The 17,881-nt window shown below is 47.1% G+C and overlaps 1 protein-coding gene across 5 annotated transcripts in view; it reads right to left on the bottom strand.

Annotated features, from left to right (window-relative positions):
- The window catches only part of ELMO1 (engulfment and cell motility 1), a 469,444-nt gene that overhangs the window by 18,329 nt on the left and 433,234 nt on the right, over positions 1 to 17,881 (bottom strand). For all 5 annotated transcript variants that reach the window (XM_053661620.1, XM_037126577.2, XM_037126578.2 and 2 more), the window contains 2 exons: positions 13,273 to 13,385; positions 6,281 to 6,388 (listed from right to left, as the gene is read on the bottom strand). In XM_053661620.1, coding sequence (XP_053517595.1) covers positions 6,281 to 6,388; positions 13,273 to 13,385 — 221 coding nt within the window. The remainder of the gene's footprint in view (positions 1 to 6,280; positions 6,389 to 13,272; positions 13,386 to 17,881) is intronic.

Raw genomic sequence — 17,881 nt, 5'->3', positions numbered from 1 at the left:
TAATTTCCTTAGTAATCATTCCCTTAATGATGAAGATGACGAGCAATTTCATAATTAATGTTCACATACTTTTACTGGGGAATTAGGTTTTGGGGGAGACACTTAGATGATGATAAAATTATAAAATATATAGCTAACGTTTCCCAGGTACCCTAGAATGGTTAAGAACCTCATGCAAATCTGTTGACACTCCTGGAGTGCCGTCTAACTCTAGAGCAGAGTAGGGCTGCAATGCACTCTCCTGGGAATCTCTGCACATGCCCCAGCTGTCGGTCCTCTGATGTTTTGCAGTCCTGATTCTAGACCACTGTGGTTGACATTACTTGTACTCACTAATATCTGGCCTTCCTTTCTTTCTGGGCATATGGGAGACTACGCTTCCCAGCAACCTCTGGGGCCATGGGATTAGTTCTGGCCAATGACATGTAAGAGGAAATGGCAAGTCTCTTTCACTGGCTGAGGCAGTGAAAAGTCAATGCCCAACAGCCACTCTTCCCCAGTTGCAGAAACTAAACAGGTCCCGTGTTCCATCCAATGGCATAGCTATGGAATGGCCAAGCAGCCTCTGGCCTTGGTCCCAGTGTGACCATGTAAAGTGGTCTTTTGACAACTCATGTTGGTTATATAATGTGAGGAGTGAGAAATGAACTCTTGTTGTCCTAAGCCACTGAGATTTGGGGGTTGTTCACTCCCACTGCAGAATATACCGATGCCATCTATCCTGAGTGGCAGACCCTTTACTCGGACCCCTTTCCTGCCTCCGCCTCACTCCTTTGAATTGGCACCTCCTTGTGGTTGGTCCCTATGACTCCTGAACATACTGTTGACTACAACTGCGAGCTTCAGTTCTCCTCAAATCCATTTTCATAACCATGGATCAGCTCTGTTCCTCTCAGCGGCCTATCCGGCTGCTTAAGAAGGGGGACATTTAGGCACTTTGGGACACTGGGTTTGCTTTTCAATGGAAAATGCACCACTGAAGTGAATTTGACATATTAATGTAGCTGTTCAGAAAACCTTCTCAAGCTTCAGATGGAGGCTGAGTCGTAAGAACCCCAGAAGCAGAAAGTCTTTGTTGTATAATCTGTAACATGGCCCATGAACTACAGAGTGTGAACAATCTATAAATAGCAAGTCACCCCCCTTGGCTTTGAAAACCCATCATGTGCAATGGGACAAGATTAACACAAAGTCCACTGTGGGGACAGCCTGCAGAATCTCTAATGAGGAGGCTCCAGGGGAGAGAAGGCACTTTTCACCTCGTTTGTGGCAGTACATATTTAATATTTTTATATACATTGTCCCCTGTCAAGGAGACAAGCTGCTCTATTACTCACAGGATTATGGCTAAAAGGAAAACACAAAATTCTAAAAATACACTGTGGCTTTTAAAGGTTGTTCTTTGCATAGTTTGCCTCTAGATGCGCTGGAAGAGTAGGCATCTGAGGGCTGAAATGCCACTCTCTCTATTCCCACAAGAAGAATTAGACTCACATCCCTTGAATCTGTACTCTAAGGAGGCAGCAGAGGGCTCTTGATAATGTCAAAGCCAGGTGAGAGTTTCCATGGTCTTTTGAGGGGGGCAGCATAAAGAAGTGGGGCCCAGAGATATGAGGACAGGATGGTCACTTCTGGTACCCTGCCCTCAACTCTAAATTCTTCAGGCATGGCTTCATTTCTTTCTATGCTTCCTTCACTTTGAGCTGGCTTGAGGTGATCTAATTCAATACTCCCATTGCACAGATGGGAAGGCTGAGACCTAAAGAGGAAATAAATTATTGAAAGTTATATAGGAAGACAGAGCCAGGACTATTGGTCTCTGTTCCGCTCCATGTTCCCTTGGCAGGTCATGGTTTCTCCTTATGTTTGTCAATTATGACTTAAAACAAAAATAGCATTGAAAAGGTAAATATGGCCACTGTGATAAAAGTCATTTTCGTTTTCACCACTGGGAGGTAAGCTGAGGCAGAAACAACCCAGGAAGTAGCTGGTAAGCCATGAGCACTTGCTGTGAACACAGCTCGCATGGGCGCAGCTGCAGAGGCGGCGGTGCAGGCCGAGGCTGGCACACCAAGGTGAAGAACCTGCTCTCTTGGCTGGTGGCACGGAGTGGTGGGAAGGGCAGTGCCTTTGGGATCACAGAGCCTGTTTGAAATCTGGTTTGAAAGCTAGACACACCTACTGGCTATACCACCTTGGGCTAATGCTCTGGGAGCCGAAGCTTCCTGGCCTGCAATGTGGACTTGTAATGTCGTCCATCTCAGAGCGCTGCTTTAAGACTTAACGCCTGATGTTGGAGCCAAGATAACTGTTGGCTTTCAATGTGGGTAAGTGTGTAAGAAGCTGGTCCGTGAAGTAGGATGGTGGCATTCAGATCTTTGTCCTACCATTTACTAGCCATGTGACCTTGAACAAGTCGCTTGATTTCTCTGTAGCTCAGTTTTCTTATCTCTAAAACAAGGACAAGGGTATCTACCACTTCAGGTTGTCCAGAAGATAATGAGCGGAAAGTTCTCAGCACAGTGCCTGGCCTATGATAAGCACTCAATAAACATTATTTGGAATTGTTCTCATTATCAATAACCAGAGTTAGTTCTCTCCATTGATTGGGGGACCTGAATTATTCACCATGCATCACTGATGGAATTGCCTGCTTTGCTTTGCTGTCTTGCTGTGCTTCTCATCCTAATAGGCTTCGTGGCCTGTGTGAGGGGTGAGCCTTCTCTTCCGTGTCTTTGATGTTGGCGTGTGGCGTGCAGGCCTACATCCTCTCCAAGGGAGGTGCTCGGGGGCCCAGGGGTGGAAAACACTAGAGCCTAGTGGTCAGTGGGGTGATGAGGCTTATCCACCTAGTGGGAGGGCTGTGGGGTGAGCGAATGGAAGGGGATATGGATTTTTAAGGGCCTTGTTTCCTGTCAAATAAAACAAATGGGAGAAAGTGATTTCCTCCACCTTAGGGATGAAGACAGCTAAAGGGAGTCCCACCATCTTCACTCACATTCTTCCGTAGGAAGAAGATTCAATTACACTGTTTGATTCATTGATATCTCAATAGTCAGCACTGATTAACTGAAGGGGCAGAAGGCGATTTCCCTTTTGGTCTCAAGAGAGGGCAATCACACCAGGCAGGAGCAATGGCACTTGACATTAATTAAAGACACGACTCATTTTTCTGGTGGATTGAAGTTTCTGACTTTCAAGGGCTCCCGGAGAATGGGCTACTTGCTCCAGGCGGAATGTGTAATTGCAATGGCAGGCAAACTAGGTAGCCGGCCCAAGGCAGCAAACTTAGTTGCCTGGGCCAGGGCCCTGCTCAGCTCAGGTGCATAATAGCTTCGTTTGATTTCATTACACAAAGACAACCTGAATCTGGGACACACGTGCACACATGTAATGTCACCCAAGCACAAGTGCATATATCTGCGTAAGTATGGGTTTTTGATTTTGACTGTCGTGGGTAAACTGTTACAAAGCAGCTCTTCCAAACTCCGAATGACCAGATTGAAAAGCAGGAGGGAAAGGGTGGACAAGAATTTTGAACCACTGGTGGAGTGGGCAGCTGCAGCCCCTTCCCGGAAGTGGCGTCGCTCACAGGCCCTCACCAGCAGCTGTTGGGAGGTCTGCAGCTCGGCCGTGCTCCGCCACCACCTTGATGAAAGCATTCCTGGCTTCTAGCCAGTGACTGTCACCCTGTGCTTTTGTGGGTAAGGGTCTTGGTAGAGCTAGGGTGTGGGCACCAGTTTTGGGGCAATGCTAGGAAGTGCCCATGCATGAGGCTCAGGTGCTGTCCATGCTGTGACCTTCTCTAACCCATTTCCTCAGCAACGGGACCTGCTGGCAAGGGAGCGTGTGCACGAAACCGGCCGTCAGTGCCAAACAAGTGCCTGTCTGTGCACTGAGAAGTGGCTTCTGTCCCTGTCAACAAGGAGACAAATGACACATCTTGTGAGTGGAAGAGATGATTCCTCAGGCCACGTGGGAAAGGAACCAATCAGCTGTCTGTCTGTCTGTTTTCTGCCTGGACCACTTTCCCTGTTTCTTGAGCAGGTGAGGATGGAGGCCGTGGAAGACTCTGCACAGAGTTTCCAGTAGCCGTGGCCAACAGTAGGACCTGACTCCTCATTTCAGCACCGTGGAGCTGATTCCAGGGTGCTGGCTCTGGGCAGTGCCTAGTTCCTGAGGGAGTCTTCACCAGTTAGAAATCAGAGGAGGATGGAAACATGGGTGTGAGTGGTTAATGAAGTGACTTTAATTACATAGGAGGGACTGTTGCTCATTCTAAGATTAGGTCTTCCTTACTGTTTATTGTGATGTGACCTAAAGTCCTCTTTTAAAAAAAAAATCCTTACCTAAGAATATATGTTAATTAATTCGAGAGAGAGAGAGAGAGATCAATTAGTTCTTTCCCACACAGGGGAGTGAACCTGCAGCCTAGCTATGTGCCCTGACCAGGAACTGAACCCACAGTCTTTCTGGTGAATGGGATGATACTCCACCCCACTGATCCACCTGGCTAGAGTAATTTTTTTTTAAATGAAAGTACTGTGATATAAAATTTTAGTTATATGTCATTTTTAATACCCTTGTTTGCCAAAATTAAAAGTTGGTCACCCACTACCCATTCACTGTTGCTGTTCTTTTAAACTTGGGCTTACTGGTGAAAGCTAAATTCGAAGAACCACCGTGAAGAGCATGCGGCAACAGGCGGCCCGCAGTTCTCCCCTCGACTGAGCACCAGCAGGGCCTGGAGAGCCCATTCAGACAGAGACTGCTGGCCCCCTGCTCCGCCCCCACCCAGGACTGCTGAGCCCGCAGGTCCAGAAGCGAGGCCTAAAATCTGCATTTCCAACAAGGTCCCAGGTGATGTTGCTGGTCCGAAACCCATTTTTCTGAGAGGCAGTGGTCTAGCTTGTCCACAGCGGGATAGGGCATGCTTCCTGAGACCTGAAGGGAGGGTCGTCCTTATGGACAGGGGCCCGGGATGCCCCCCTGCAAGGACGTGTAGATGCTCCCCAGACTCAGTGGCGGCAGGTTTCCATTTTCTTCTCTTCCCATTAACGGTGTCAATCATCAGCACTGGGGAGGCAGTGTCCCCGGGAAAGGACATGGCTGTCTGAACTAAATGACGCTACAGAGCCCAGACTGTCCCATGTTCAAGCGGGAGGGAGAGAGAATGTTCCAGGCTGTCTGTCTGATATACCAGCAGTGTCTTGATGTGCGAGGAATTTTCCACTCCTGATTTATTTTCACTTCTGATGGCATGAGCTTCGAGGAAGACAGTCTCCTGTTGACTTCCATGGGCCCTGGGGTGACAAGTGGGAAGGCGCTAGGACTTGGGGGCAAGGTCTCAGTCTGGGACACATGTTATGTGACTCACTGCAGGGTTACTGTGACTTTTAAAGGTTATTTAAAATTGTCTTTAGTTTTCTCACTCTTTGATTTCTCTACCTGGGATATGAAGCTATGTTCATTTCTTGTAATTTCTCTTCCAAATTAATTCACTGGCCTTTATATTTTAATGTTGCTATAGTACCTCATTTAATATGTACACTGAATGCTGTCTAAAAAACTTGGAAACTGGTTTGGCGTTGGGTTCAAATAATCTAGTGCCTTACTGGTTCTTCAAAATATACATATTAAAACAGGACCTGGCTGGGTAGCTCAGTTGGTTAGAGCGTTGTCCTATTATACCAAGGTTGCAGGTTCAATCCCAGGTTAGGGCACATACAAAAATCAACCAATGAATGCATCAGTAAGTGGAACAACAAATGCATGTTTCTTTCTCTCTCCCGCCACTGACACACACACACACACACACACACACACACACAGTCTAAAATCAAACAAACAAACAAACAAATAAATAAATAACCTGGAACCTGGCTTGGTGTTTGACTAAAATAATCTATCATATTCTTGGTTATTCAAAATATATACATTGTAACAGACATTGTATAAAAATATCCATTAATATGTATTTCAGGGAATATGTAGAAAAAATAAAATGTAGTTCATCCTAAATTTCCCAAGTGCCTGCATTATGCCCTTGAAATAGGCGGCCATATTTGGGTCTTCCATTAGCACTGCATTCCAAGTACGGGATACACTCAACTCTAAGACATAAATGTGGGGAGGGATAACAAGATCGTTCAAGCCGGGACTTACAATGACATGAGACACACCCGGTGGCTTTATGTAGGTGAATAGTTTTTCTGCATATTTAGTGACCAGGAAACAAGCAACCCCCAGCTTGGGCCCCCTGCCCAGGATGGCCACTTACATTTGTCCTGCAAGGAATCATGGGGCACTTCTCCCTGAGGACTTTCTTCCAAGTCTCCATAATGCAGGACCTTGTGGTTTGGTGAAAGCCGGCAATACCAAAACTTGTCTGAGGAAGAAAACACAAATGTACAAGGTAAGTAATTCTGGTTTCTAAAAATGTTGACATCTTTGTTTCCTGATAGGATAGCCTGGAAGAACAAGCCATCCATCTGATTGAAGTCTTCAGAAAGGAATGAGGTCCAGAGCCCTGATCGGCAAGTCCCTTCTGATTTTGATGGCCAGTTCGCACCTGACCTGCTGAACATACATTTGAGAGCTGCTGGGAAAGGTCTCACAGCCTTCTAAGACAATGGCAACAGGTTTTCTGAGGTGGTGGCTTCCAGAGGGCTATTTAGCAGTTTCTATAGCAACTATGGGGTTTATTCCTGGTCCATACAAGCCTGAGAGAGACAGGGAGTGAGGTTCAGAGCAAGCAGATTTCTCAGCACTTGGCTGCTTCCACTTTCCTCTCGGAGATGTTGAGTCGGTTGCGATAGTTGTCAGAGGTGTCTTAGATGGCACACAAAACCTCCAACCCTGGAGGCTAATATCACAAATTAATCAATGAACGGATTGTTAGGATGTGAGTGATAGACACAGGGCTGGAAATAATCTAAGTAACCCAGGGATTTATACAAAGAGTGAGAACATTCACAGTCATTTCCTGTCCAATCCTTTGAGTTTGGTTCTTTACATAGGCAGGATGAGGGCCTAGGATCATTCTTATAAACAATTTCTTCAACTTAACCTCCTCTCTGTCCCCAAACATCGTAAAAGTTGTTGAATAAGCCTGTCAGGTTGGGAAAAGGAGGCAAGAGAAACTTTTATAGATAAGAAACTTCAATGTGACAGCAATCTTTGTGCAGGTCTTAAGGCTGAGTTAGATGCTACCTCCTCCAGGAAGTCCTCTTTGATTACTACAGCAGAAGGGACTCTCCCCTTAGCTGCTGTAGCTGCTGTAGCATCTTCTTTGATCACAGGGGCTGACATGTTAAGCACCTTAGTGTTTTCTATGATGTGTCACATATCTTAGGTCAGGAACTTGTCCTAATGGGCGCACTGTGACTGATTGCTGATGAAAGGAGACTCCAGGATACTCATCAGCCTTGCCAGCATGGAGAAGCCAGGCTCTCTGCAACTATCCTCATAATTGCCCTGCCCCACTCCCCTGGCACAAAGCCTGGCACCGAGAAGTGCACAATTGATGCTGGCAAAATTGACAAACGAAGGCCGAAGGGGATTTGGTAAAACACTTAGGGCGCAAAGTGCGTGTGACCGTAACCCCTCTGTGCCACTGTGCAGCTGGCAGATGCAGCGGCCTTGGCGAAATCACCTCATTTCTGTGTCTACCAACACACAGTACTTTGAAACCACTCTGACTAAAATACTCCCCGTAACATTTTAAGAAAATTGTTTTTCTATTTAAGATTGCTTTTACTGAAAAAGCATGTGTTAACTATGACTCTTTTAATAGAAGAAGAAAGTCTAAAAATGGAAGAAAAAGCTGCACAATGAACAAAGAAAACACTTGCGCTTGATCCACAAAAGTCTCAGCGACTATCTTCCCCGTCTATAAATATGGCTTGTGAATTCCTGGATGTTGTCAGAACAGGGCAATTCACATATTTAAAACAATCATTTTAAATGAACTCTGACAGAAAATTTTGAGAGGAAAGAAATAGTTATTTAATGGCTAGGAAAACATCTGGAATTGCTACATTTTCAAAATTACGTTATGTATATATATGTATTTATATCTCATCATTTTTCTGGAAGAGTATATCAAAGGGAGAAAATAATAATACTCCTGAATAACTCACAGCCATTTCAATGAGGCAAGCGGGTCACTACCAGTTTTCCGTGGAGAAAACAGATCTGGGAATTTGACCTGTAATCCACAGCGGGAACTGTGAATGTCAAAGGGGTGGCCCATGCCTCGGCTGTCAGCTGTCAGCCCCGCTTTTGGGTCCTGGCGGGGCTGCCCAGAAGGAGCTTCCACCTGATCTACACAGCCTGTGCTGACCGCAGATCTGGTGGGAGAAGTTGGCTGTAACACTTCCCTTCCTCTGTCTCCTCGGAGGTGGGGTCTTTGGCTAAGTGAGCAAGTGAAAGAGGACAGAAACCCAGGAAGGAAGTCAGTAAGCTGTTAACAGGTGGACACTGGCCTTATTTTGAGTAATGTCTTAGCTTGTTCCTTCTAGGAAGTCCTCGCTTCTCAAGTTGGAGGTGGTCCCGGGGGCTGGAGTTTACCTCTAGAGGGAACCCAAGGCCCCAGGGCCGATGTGGTGCAGCAGAGGTCATCCTCATCCATGTGGGGAGGCGCTGAGAGCAGTAAGTGGTATGAATAGATACAGCTTGGAGGAAGTGCAAAACTTCTGTTCATTTGTAAGACTTCAAAAAAACTTGGCTGTGTATATTTTCCAGGGAAGTTTGTCCACTGAATGTCCACAGTACACTTATGATGCACACAGCACTCTCCCTGGGGAGAGCAGGGACTCACTGGGATGGAAGGTAGGAGTCAGGAACGAGGCCATGGAACTCAGGGAGAAGGAGCTCCTTCCCTTCTTGATGGCCACCAAGAGAGAGGCCGTGGGAACCTTTGCTTCCCAGGTCAAAGAGGTAGGGACAGGGACTCAGCAGTGCTGTGTGCTCTGCAGGGAAAAGCAGGAATAGAGAGGGTCTCTCATGCAACACAGCCTCACCTTCAGAAACTACTAGAGAACAATGGCTGTTTATCAGGTTATTGGGGCAACATTGCCATCCATGTTTGTATAAAGGAAACAAAAGGACACTGGGGGCCCGGCCATAACAGTGTCTGATGTGCAGCAGACAGAACTTCCTCCGACTGGAGGCTTACATTCTCTTGACGTCATGCCACCAGCCACCTCGGGTTTTTCTCTGACCTCTGCCCAACCCTTCTCTGGTCCTAAGTAAGTTCCTCTTTCTCTGTAAGTGGTGGGATCTTCTCTGTCCCATCAGATAGGAAGTCTGGGGTGGATGACAAATACTGGGAAGGGGGCTTTGACTTCTGAGTCTCACATGCTGACACTCAGTCAGCATCTTCCATGGGACAGAGACCGGGGTGCTGAGTTCTGGGGAGGACTGGTGGCCTCCCAGCTTGGTACATCCTCCCTGAAGTGGGAGAGGCTGTAAAGAAAAGCAGTGCCGCCAGCTCTGCTCAACGCAGCACCCACTTGTGGGTGAGACCGGTTCAGCATCAGCCACTAGCCGCAGCTTGATTTTCAGTTTCTTTTAGAGTAAGAAAAATGCGTATTTTCTTTTCAAAACCCAGCACGAAGTCACTAGTGCCTCTATCCCTCTGGGCCATGAATGAGTGGATTTTGTCACTGAAAGTAATTAGCAAGAAGCAGTGAGAACATTATCACAGATTGTTTACCAGCATTCAGGAGAAAACGGGAGTTAATATAGAGGCCTTCCAGTCAATTAGGAGGTTAGTGCATCAGCAGCCAGCTATTCAGTCCCCAAACTCAAAAATGGAAAGTATGGGGACAATTTTGTGTCTGTCTGTCTGTCTCTCTCTCTCTGAAGGATCAGAGGGAAAAACTGCTTTCAAAATTCACAAGCATGGTAAGAAGGTCTCCGGGGCTGATTAAAGCTATTCCCAATGTCACAGAGATCATTATGGGGCTAATCACCACCGACGACTGTAATTCTCGCAGTAATGTTCGATTGAACTTCACGCAAGGATGGAAATACCCTGTGTCTGCTTTATCAAGAGGATGAAAAGAAATGTTAAATTCCATTTGATTTTAATGACTCTGGCCATAGGTAGCTATATTAAACAGTGTAGCTTATTGTCTGCCTTCATCAGGCAGGCTGGAGATGAGTGTGGGCCCGCTCGCAGGTCTTTGGGAGAGACAGCCAAGCTGAACAATAGCTACCGCTATTGCGTGTGAGATGCTGGTGAGCTCAGTGAGGCCCCAGGTGCAGCAAGAACCGATCTTGATCGACTCCGCGTGGACTCAGTGGGCCCTGGGAGCCCTGTGTGGGGGAGGCAGTGATATGGCCTTTCCTATAGTCACTTCTTGGGCCACTTCTAAGATGTAGGATCTTTTGTAGGTTAGTCAAAAATGTGCAGAATCTTCAGGAGATGGTCAACTTGCTGCCTGAGGTTGAACCTTTCCAGAGCACCAAACATGAGGGACGCCAGCAGTTATTTGAAAGGGAAATGTCATCTTTCAGATGATGAGACACAAGATTTTTCTCTAGGTCCAGTGAAGGAAGACAACTGTAGGGACAGATGATGGGAAGGTCATTCTGCCTTGCAGATCCTCCTCGCTTCGCAGGCTGCGCTCTAGGATGAGAGTCCGATGCTGGGACTTGGCATTCTGCCACCCTGCAGGCCGCTGCTCCCTTCCACGGTGGGATGCAGCTCCGGAATCCTCGACGCCTCTGGCTCCTTCGTGGATGTGCTTGCTCTTCAACCTGTGATGGCACCTGGCTGTGCCATCTGAAGTTGCACGTGAAAGTGCACCTTTCTTGAAGGGATTCGGAGGATCGTATGTCACGTCCTCATTCATCTGTGTACGTCTGAACGAAATGTTTAGGTGGGGAGATATGAAGCCACTGTCAGCACAGTCTGAAGCACAGTGAGCCAGCTGCCAGATTCTAAAACCATCCCAGTTTCCAACCACCCCGAAGTCTTCCTTTCTGTAGTAGGAAGGATGATTTCATTTTAAACACAGATGGCCAGGCTCCCTGGGGAGCCGAATAATACATTTATAATCTAGATGCTAATGGTTTTTGTTCATTGGGTAATTCGTGTTTAAAAACTGGAAAAATGTGCAGATAAGGGACTAAGATTTCTTTAGCAAAAAACCAAAAACGACAACAAAAAACCTGTAGTCATTACATTTAGAAATGGGACTATTCCAGCAGAACCTACCCATGTCCTCCTGGGAGGAGAGGTCTGGTGGTGAAGTAGGCAGTGAGGTCCAACTGAGTTCTTCGAACCAGGTTCCAAGGACCCTAGCCGGGCCCCAGGGGAGGCATTTGGTGGCGGTATGTGTATGTGCCACCTCCCCTTGCCCCACTTCTGTGCCTTTTGCCCAACATTAAGTAAATAAAACTTAATAAATCACATCATGGGGTGACATATACTGAATACTGATTTTTCCAAAGGCAATGAAACCAGCAGGGCACACACTGTAATCAACTATCTGGTTCATAGAACTAACAGACCATGTGGTCCAAGTCTTTCTAATAGATGGGAAGCTGTGGTCCTGAGAAGTTGCACATCCTCCCTTAGGATGTCCACGTGGTTTCTTACAGAGTTGAGGAGCCTAGAACCAAGCCTGTGCACCCTAGGCCAGTGCTCTTTTCCTGACTGATCTTCTAAAACAAAGGTTTTGTTGCCCCTAGACAGACACCCTTTGCCGGTGTCTAAGGCTGACATTCACAATCACCTTCCTCCTCACAGTAACTTTAAGGGTCAGGCACTGCTATCCCTGCTTCAGTTGGGGAACTGCCCAAGGTCACACAGCTGGGGAGGAAGGGGCAGGACTGCAGCTACTTTGTCTGACTCGGGGGTCGTCCTCACCACTGTGCCCACACTGTCTTCTTGGAACAGCACTTACTCTGACAAAGACGTCCATGTGAGTAAGGAGGGAGTGAGCTTGTCCTTCAATGGCTGTGTGGGGGCTCTGGGTTCGCTCCTGCACTGATCTTCCTATGTCAGCCTGTCTGGGACCCCGAGTCCCAGCTGTGACTCAGCCCTGTATTGTTCTGTCCTCTGTCCTCTCTGGAGACCCAGCTTGAAGTTCATTGTCATGGCTTCTCATCCTCTGAGAAAAATCTGTGTTTTCATTCCTCAAGGATGTTCTGCCTTTGGAAATTCTAGAACATGATTTTTAACGGTAACGTCTGACATCATTGCATTTACTCAATATTCAGCCCAAAGCTCTCAGAGTAAATGGTCAGGGGCCGGGCTCAACATGACCATGAACGATATCTGTCGTTGGTAGGCAAGCCCCGAGTTTGGACAGGACACCCATCCCGGTTCACAAATGCCTGTGAGAGTGCCTCCTGAGCCGTGACAGGTGTTTATTCTTGGTACGGGAGCTAACACTGGTGCTTGCTTCTGGCTGCTCCTCAGTGTCTTCACCTCTCCCCAAAGCCTACTTTTCAGTTTTATTTTTTATTTCTTTATTTCAGTGTGGTGTGAGCACTTTGACTCTGCAATCAGCAGCATGTCAAGACAACAAGAAAGCAATCGAGGGACTGGACTTGTGTGGCTAAGAAACAGCTGGAAGCGTGTTCCACCTTTTGGATCTAGTCTAAGGGCACCCATTTTCACGTGAAATTTTGGAATTAAGAGTTTAGAGAGGCAATTCAGAGATTTATCTTACAAGGTTATGAAATGGATTCTATCCCACCTTGGTTCAGTTACTCATATGGAGGGTGGAGAAAAAGGTCCATGTATGTTGAAAGCTCCAAGGTCAAATCCAGCAGTGAGTGTCAGCTCGCCTGACAGCATAGGGAGTCATTAAAAGTAAGGGCCATAGAGTTGCTAGAGAATCCTTGCCACTCCACGACTTTGGACCACATACTTAATCCCTTGTTGCCTTGGTTTCCTTATCTGTACACTGGGTGCAATCCCAATAGACCCTTTCTAGGGTTACTGTGCAGATGAAGTGCATTCACATATGTTAAATGACAGCCTTGCAAGTGGTAAGCTCTTAGACAGTGCATATTAGCTCCTGTTGAGCCACAACCAGCAAATTCACAACCCTAAATGGCCCAGAATGGCTCTTCAGCTCCATGGATTCGGTGCTTCGGAACTTTAGCTCTCTTTGGGTATGCACAGGGCACCTGAACTTCCCAGGGCTGTGCCGCATGGCCTGCGGTTAAACCAGCACCACACCCCTGTGCCCCCAGGAGGTAGGCTGTGGTGCACCCAAGCAGGGTGTGGAGTGACCCCAGGCACAATACCTTGCCTTCGCCGAGAGTTGAGTTTCCTAAAGCAGGTCCCTTCCACGAGGCGGTTCAGGCGTTGCTGTTTGATCAGCTCCAAGATTTCTGGCTGAATCTTTTCCTTGAGCTCCCTGTGAAAATAAACACATATTCTGCAGCAGGCTTCAAGAGCAGGGGTAGGAGAGTAGGAGGCATGCAGCTTTTTTTTCTTTCTTTTTATGAACACCCCAATACCTCCCAAGGTATACTTTGGTGTCCAACCCATGGTCCACCTGCTGCATGCAGCCCAGGATGGCTGTGAACGCAGCCCAACACAAAGTCATAAATTTACTCAAACATTATGGATTCTTTTGTGATTACGTGTCTCAATGTATTTAATGTGTGGCCCAAAGATGCCAAAACATTGGACACCCCTGCTTAGAGAATCATTTATGAGGTGTCGATAACTCTGTTACAATAATTCTATAGATTTTCTGACATTTACAGAATACTCAACAAAGCACTATCCCCTTCAGGGATGTTATTTTAGACAAAATTGTTCCAAGAAATTTCTTTTTGTATTTAGAAAGCCACAGATATAAACTTATGCAAAGAACTTATGTCAGTTCTGCTGTGACAATAAATCTCTGGTTACACCCTCCCTCCACCCCCAGCAGGAAACCGAGAGATGACATTTGTGATCTGATCAAACAGGGACATGGGACCATGGCACTGTTACTATTTCATGGCACACCCTGAGTCCTGGGCCAACCACAGGCCCACATTCTGCTTTCAGTTCTGTCACTCACAAACGGGAACAAGGCATCATCTCGGATTCTGGCCCCCAGAGATTGGGATAACGGTGAAATATATTGAGGATTATTTGCAACCTGTCTAACACAATGTAATTTCGTTTTTGATGCACTGCACTGTAAAGATACCATGATAGAATTCAGTGGTTTTTAAAAATCTATTCTTTAAGAGCAGAGATTTTTTTAAAAAAATCACTCGAGATTCCCTAGCATTTGAATCTAACTAGAGCTGCCCTAGTGGAAGGCAAACAGGGAGAACAGGGCTCAGCTCTCAGACCAATGTTAGAAGTATTGCTTAGCATGGAGATCCAGAACTCAGAAGACTGGGACTTCAATCTCAGCTCTGCCCAAGGTGAGTCCTTCATGTAGCCCATCTAAGTCTGTTTCCTCATCTGTGAAATGGAAATAAGAAAGGATCTTTCCTGGGAAACTGCTGTGACCCCCAAAGGAGACAGTGTGTGAGCAAGTCTTCCTAAGCCTGGGGCAGGAGGCAAGGCAGTGCTGAGTCTGCTCTGATTGTATTCTCCAAACACTCCTCATTCAATAGTATTCAAGGCTCACACATCCATAACCCTGAACTTGCTCTGAACTTCAGGTGATCCGTCTTCCTGTGATGCTCTGTTCCCAGGTGGGGAAGGCATGGTTTCACTGGCTTTATTTTGATAAATATTCCTCTAGTTCTATCTAAAGTCCTGGTAAATCAATAAAAGGAAGGCAATTAAAAGGGGCAGGCAAATGAGAGTGTGAAAAGCAATCCCATGTCTAGCATTGCGATAATTTTAAGTCCAGGCTGAACACAGAAGAGAGAGAGCACCCTAGGCTGGTGAGACCCTTTTCTGGACCTGAGGTCTGCCTGACTGAGCTGCTCCCCAGTGTTCATCTGGAACAGAAGTTGGCACAGGTGTTCTGTAAAAGGCCAGAGAGTACATTATTTCAGGCTTTGTGGGTCATTCACTGTCTGCTGCAACTATTGGACTTAACTCTCGCGTGGTCAAGTGAAAGGAGTCAATGGTGTGTAAACGGAGGAGTGTGGCTGGGTTCCAATAAAACTCTGGTGACCGGAATGGCAGTGTTCCAGAGTTGGCCTCAGAGCGCCAGGGTGCTGGCCCCGGGCTGTAAAAGGGCGCGGTGGAGGCTTCCAGCTGAGGGGCCGCACCTGTTCCATGGAAACTGTCCTGTCTCAACGTTGGAAGGCCTCCAAGCTCAGTCCTTGCGCATCTTCTGTTGTGTATGTTATAGAATCCCGGCTTTAAATACCAACTTCATCCTGACAACTCCCAAATTTATGTTTCTAATCTAGACTTCTCAGCTGAACTCCACACTCGTCAACCCAACTGTCTGCTCGGCTGTCGCCCAGACACTGCGCACGTGATGTGTCCGAAGGTGAACTCCTGTTGCCTCTATCTGGAACCTTACTCTGTCTCTTAGTGCGGAGCCCCAGAGCTGGAGCTCATCCTCGACTCCCCTCCTTCTCTTGCACCCCACATTCAATCAATCAGGAAACATCTTTGTTTCGTACCTTCCACATCTATCTGATCTATAGTAAGGATTCTCCTTCTTACCACATCTTCCTTGGATTATTGAAATAACTTCCTAACTTGCCTCCCAATACAGTGCCAACAGGGATCAGTCAAACCTTAAGTCAGAGCATGTCAGTCCTCAAAACTCTCTCGCTGGCCCCCAACAAGGCTCTATGGCATCAGGCTCGCAGGCACCCAGCGGGCCTTGTCTTCCAGGGTTCTCCCCCTGCTCGTTTTGCTCTAGCCATACTAGATGCCTTTGTTTATGGGGCACCTGGCCCTGCTCCTCCCTTAGGGCCTTTTCACTGGTGGTTCTCTGCTGGAATACCCTTCTCCTGAATACACACAGAGCACACTCCTTTCGTCTCATACACATCTGTACTCAGATGTCACTTTCTTAACCAGAGGAATCGGTTCTGACCATTTGGTTTTTAACATGATAACGTCTCCATTTTTCTTATGCAGCTTTATATTTCCATTGCCCATATCTTTTTAAAAATGTGCTATAATCTATTATCCATGTTTCCTGTCTGCTTCTCCCACTAAAATATAATCACAGCGGGGGTGAGAATTGTGTCTGTTCTCTTCACTGCTGAATCACCAACACATAGAATAGTACCTGGCATGTGGCAGGAACTTGCTAGGTCTTTGTCAAGTGCACTGAACACGAAAACTGTGTAAGGGACCAGCCTGTCCTGCTGGCACTGGGTAGGCGATACCTCGAGCAAAGCCTGTGGCCCACCTGCGGTGAGAGTGCGGAGCTGGGGCACAGCCTTGTTTCTGGCCCTATTTGTTTTTACTTTTGCTTCCTCGTCAACCCTCACTGGGCTTCCTGAGATAAGGTGAGGCCTACACAAATACATTCATAGTGTCGGCATTGCCACGTACGTGTGAACAGTGTGACAACTTGTAAAATTTGGGCCATGGGCTAATAATCAGAGCGACCATTTCTCTGGGGGAGGCTGTCATGTGTCAGGCGTATGCTAAGTACGCTCAGCCCTTTTCAGACACAACTCTGTTGACTCCCCATGACAACCCAGTGATGGAAATGCTTTTATCACCTTCATTTATAGCCGTGAAGAAAACAAGCTGAGGGTGGGCCACAGGAGTCCCTCAAAGAGCACATTTGTCAGTGGTGGCCCCAGAATGCAGCGTGGGTCTGTGAGCTCCCAGCCCTGGGTGGCCACACTTTGCTATCGTCTTCACTGGGGGGTGTCCTAGGGCCTCCCCAGCAAAAGTCCCATAGTGTCCAATGACCTGTTTTGGGATTATTCAAGCTTTTGATTTTCATTAACTCAGATTAATTGTATAGATGGACTTAGGTTCCCTGTAAAGTCCCACTAAGTAGGAAATAACATGTTCCCTCTGAAATCATTAGTGGAGAGAGCTAAGAAATGAAACAGAGACCCTTCAACCTGCTGAATACATGTCTCCCACAAAATCGGCATCACAGAGTTCGCACTGTTATTCTCAGGAAGCATAAACATTTTCTAAAATGGGCTGCATGCCTCCTGGGGTCTTCAAGGCCCCAAGGTGACCACCGTGCTGTAGGACCGCATGGAGGCAGCCAGAGGGGGCCTCGGCCAAGCCATTACCCCAATCTGCAGAATGAAAAGCTCGACCAGGTAGCCTTAAAGGCGTGTTTCTGCTCTCAAATGCCAATGATCCTGAACCTGAGTCAGATGCACCTTCTTTGTGCTTTCGTGACAACTCACCCACGAATGCCCCCTCCAGCAGGGCCCTGAGCAGAGGCCCAGGTAACCCCTCCACCCCAGCTTTTAAGCCTGGGACAGACAGTCAGGACCCAGTCTCTCTGGTTCACTGCCCATCCCCCTCACCTCAGACAGGGTCTGGCAGGCAGGAGTTGCTCAATATGTATTGTTGAGTGAAGGAATAAAAGCAATCATGCACTCTCTGTGCCTGCTCCTGCGTGGACCTGGGTTTATGCTGTGAGCCACTGGGCAGCATTAAGGCTTCCTCCATCCCCACAATGACTTCCTGTCTAGTAGTTCATTCTAACAGATTAAACATCTCCAGAGAATGTGCTGGAGGCTGGCTCCCACCTGCCCTGAGGGGGCTAAGATAATAATTAGGTTGTGGCACCCCTCCCTCCTTAATTGCCATAGCTTCTGAAAAGGTGTTAGGACTTCAATGCAACTATAACGAGAACCATGGCTGCTTTTCTGTCCTATGGCCAAGTGACGGTGCTGAAGTTCCATACGTGCAGGAGGTTTCCTCCACTTTTACGTTGCTTCTTCTGACAGCGTCACCATAGAGACTAGAGCTTCATGGAAAAAAGGGAAGAACTTCACAGTG

The sequence above is a fragment of the Artibeus jamaicensis genome, unplaced genomic scaffold (assembly GCF_021234435.1).
Source record: "Artibeus jamaicensis isolate MK-2021 breed Jamaican fruit bat unplaced genomic scaffold, CSHL_Jam_final contig_1016, whole genome shotgun sequence".
Taxonomy (NCBI): domain Eukaryota; kingdom Metazoa; phylum Chordata; class Mammalia; order Chiroptera; family Phyllostomidae; genus Artibeus; species Artibeus jamaicensis.
This window is presented reverse-complemented; position numbering and strand designations above follow the sequence as displayed.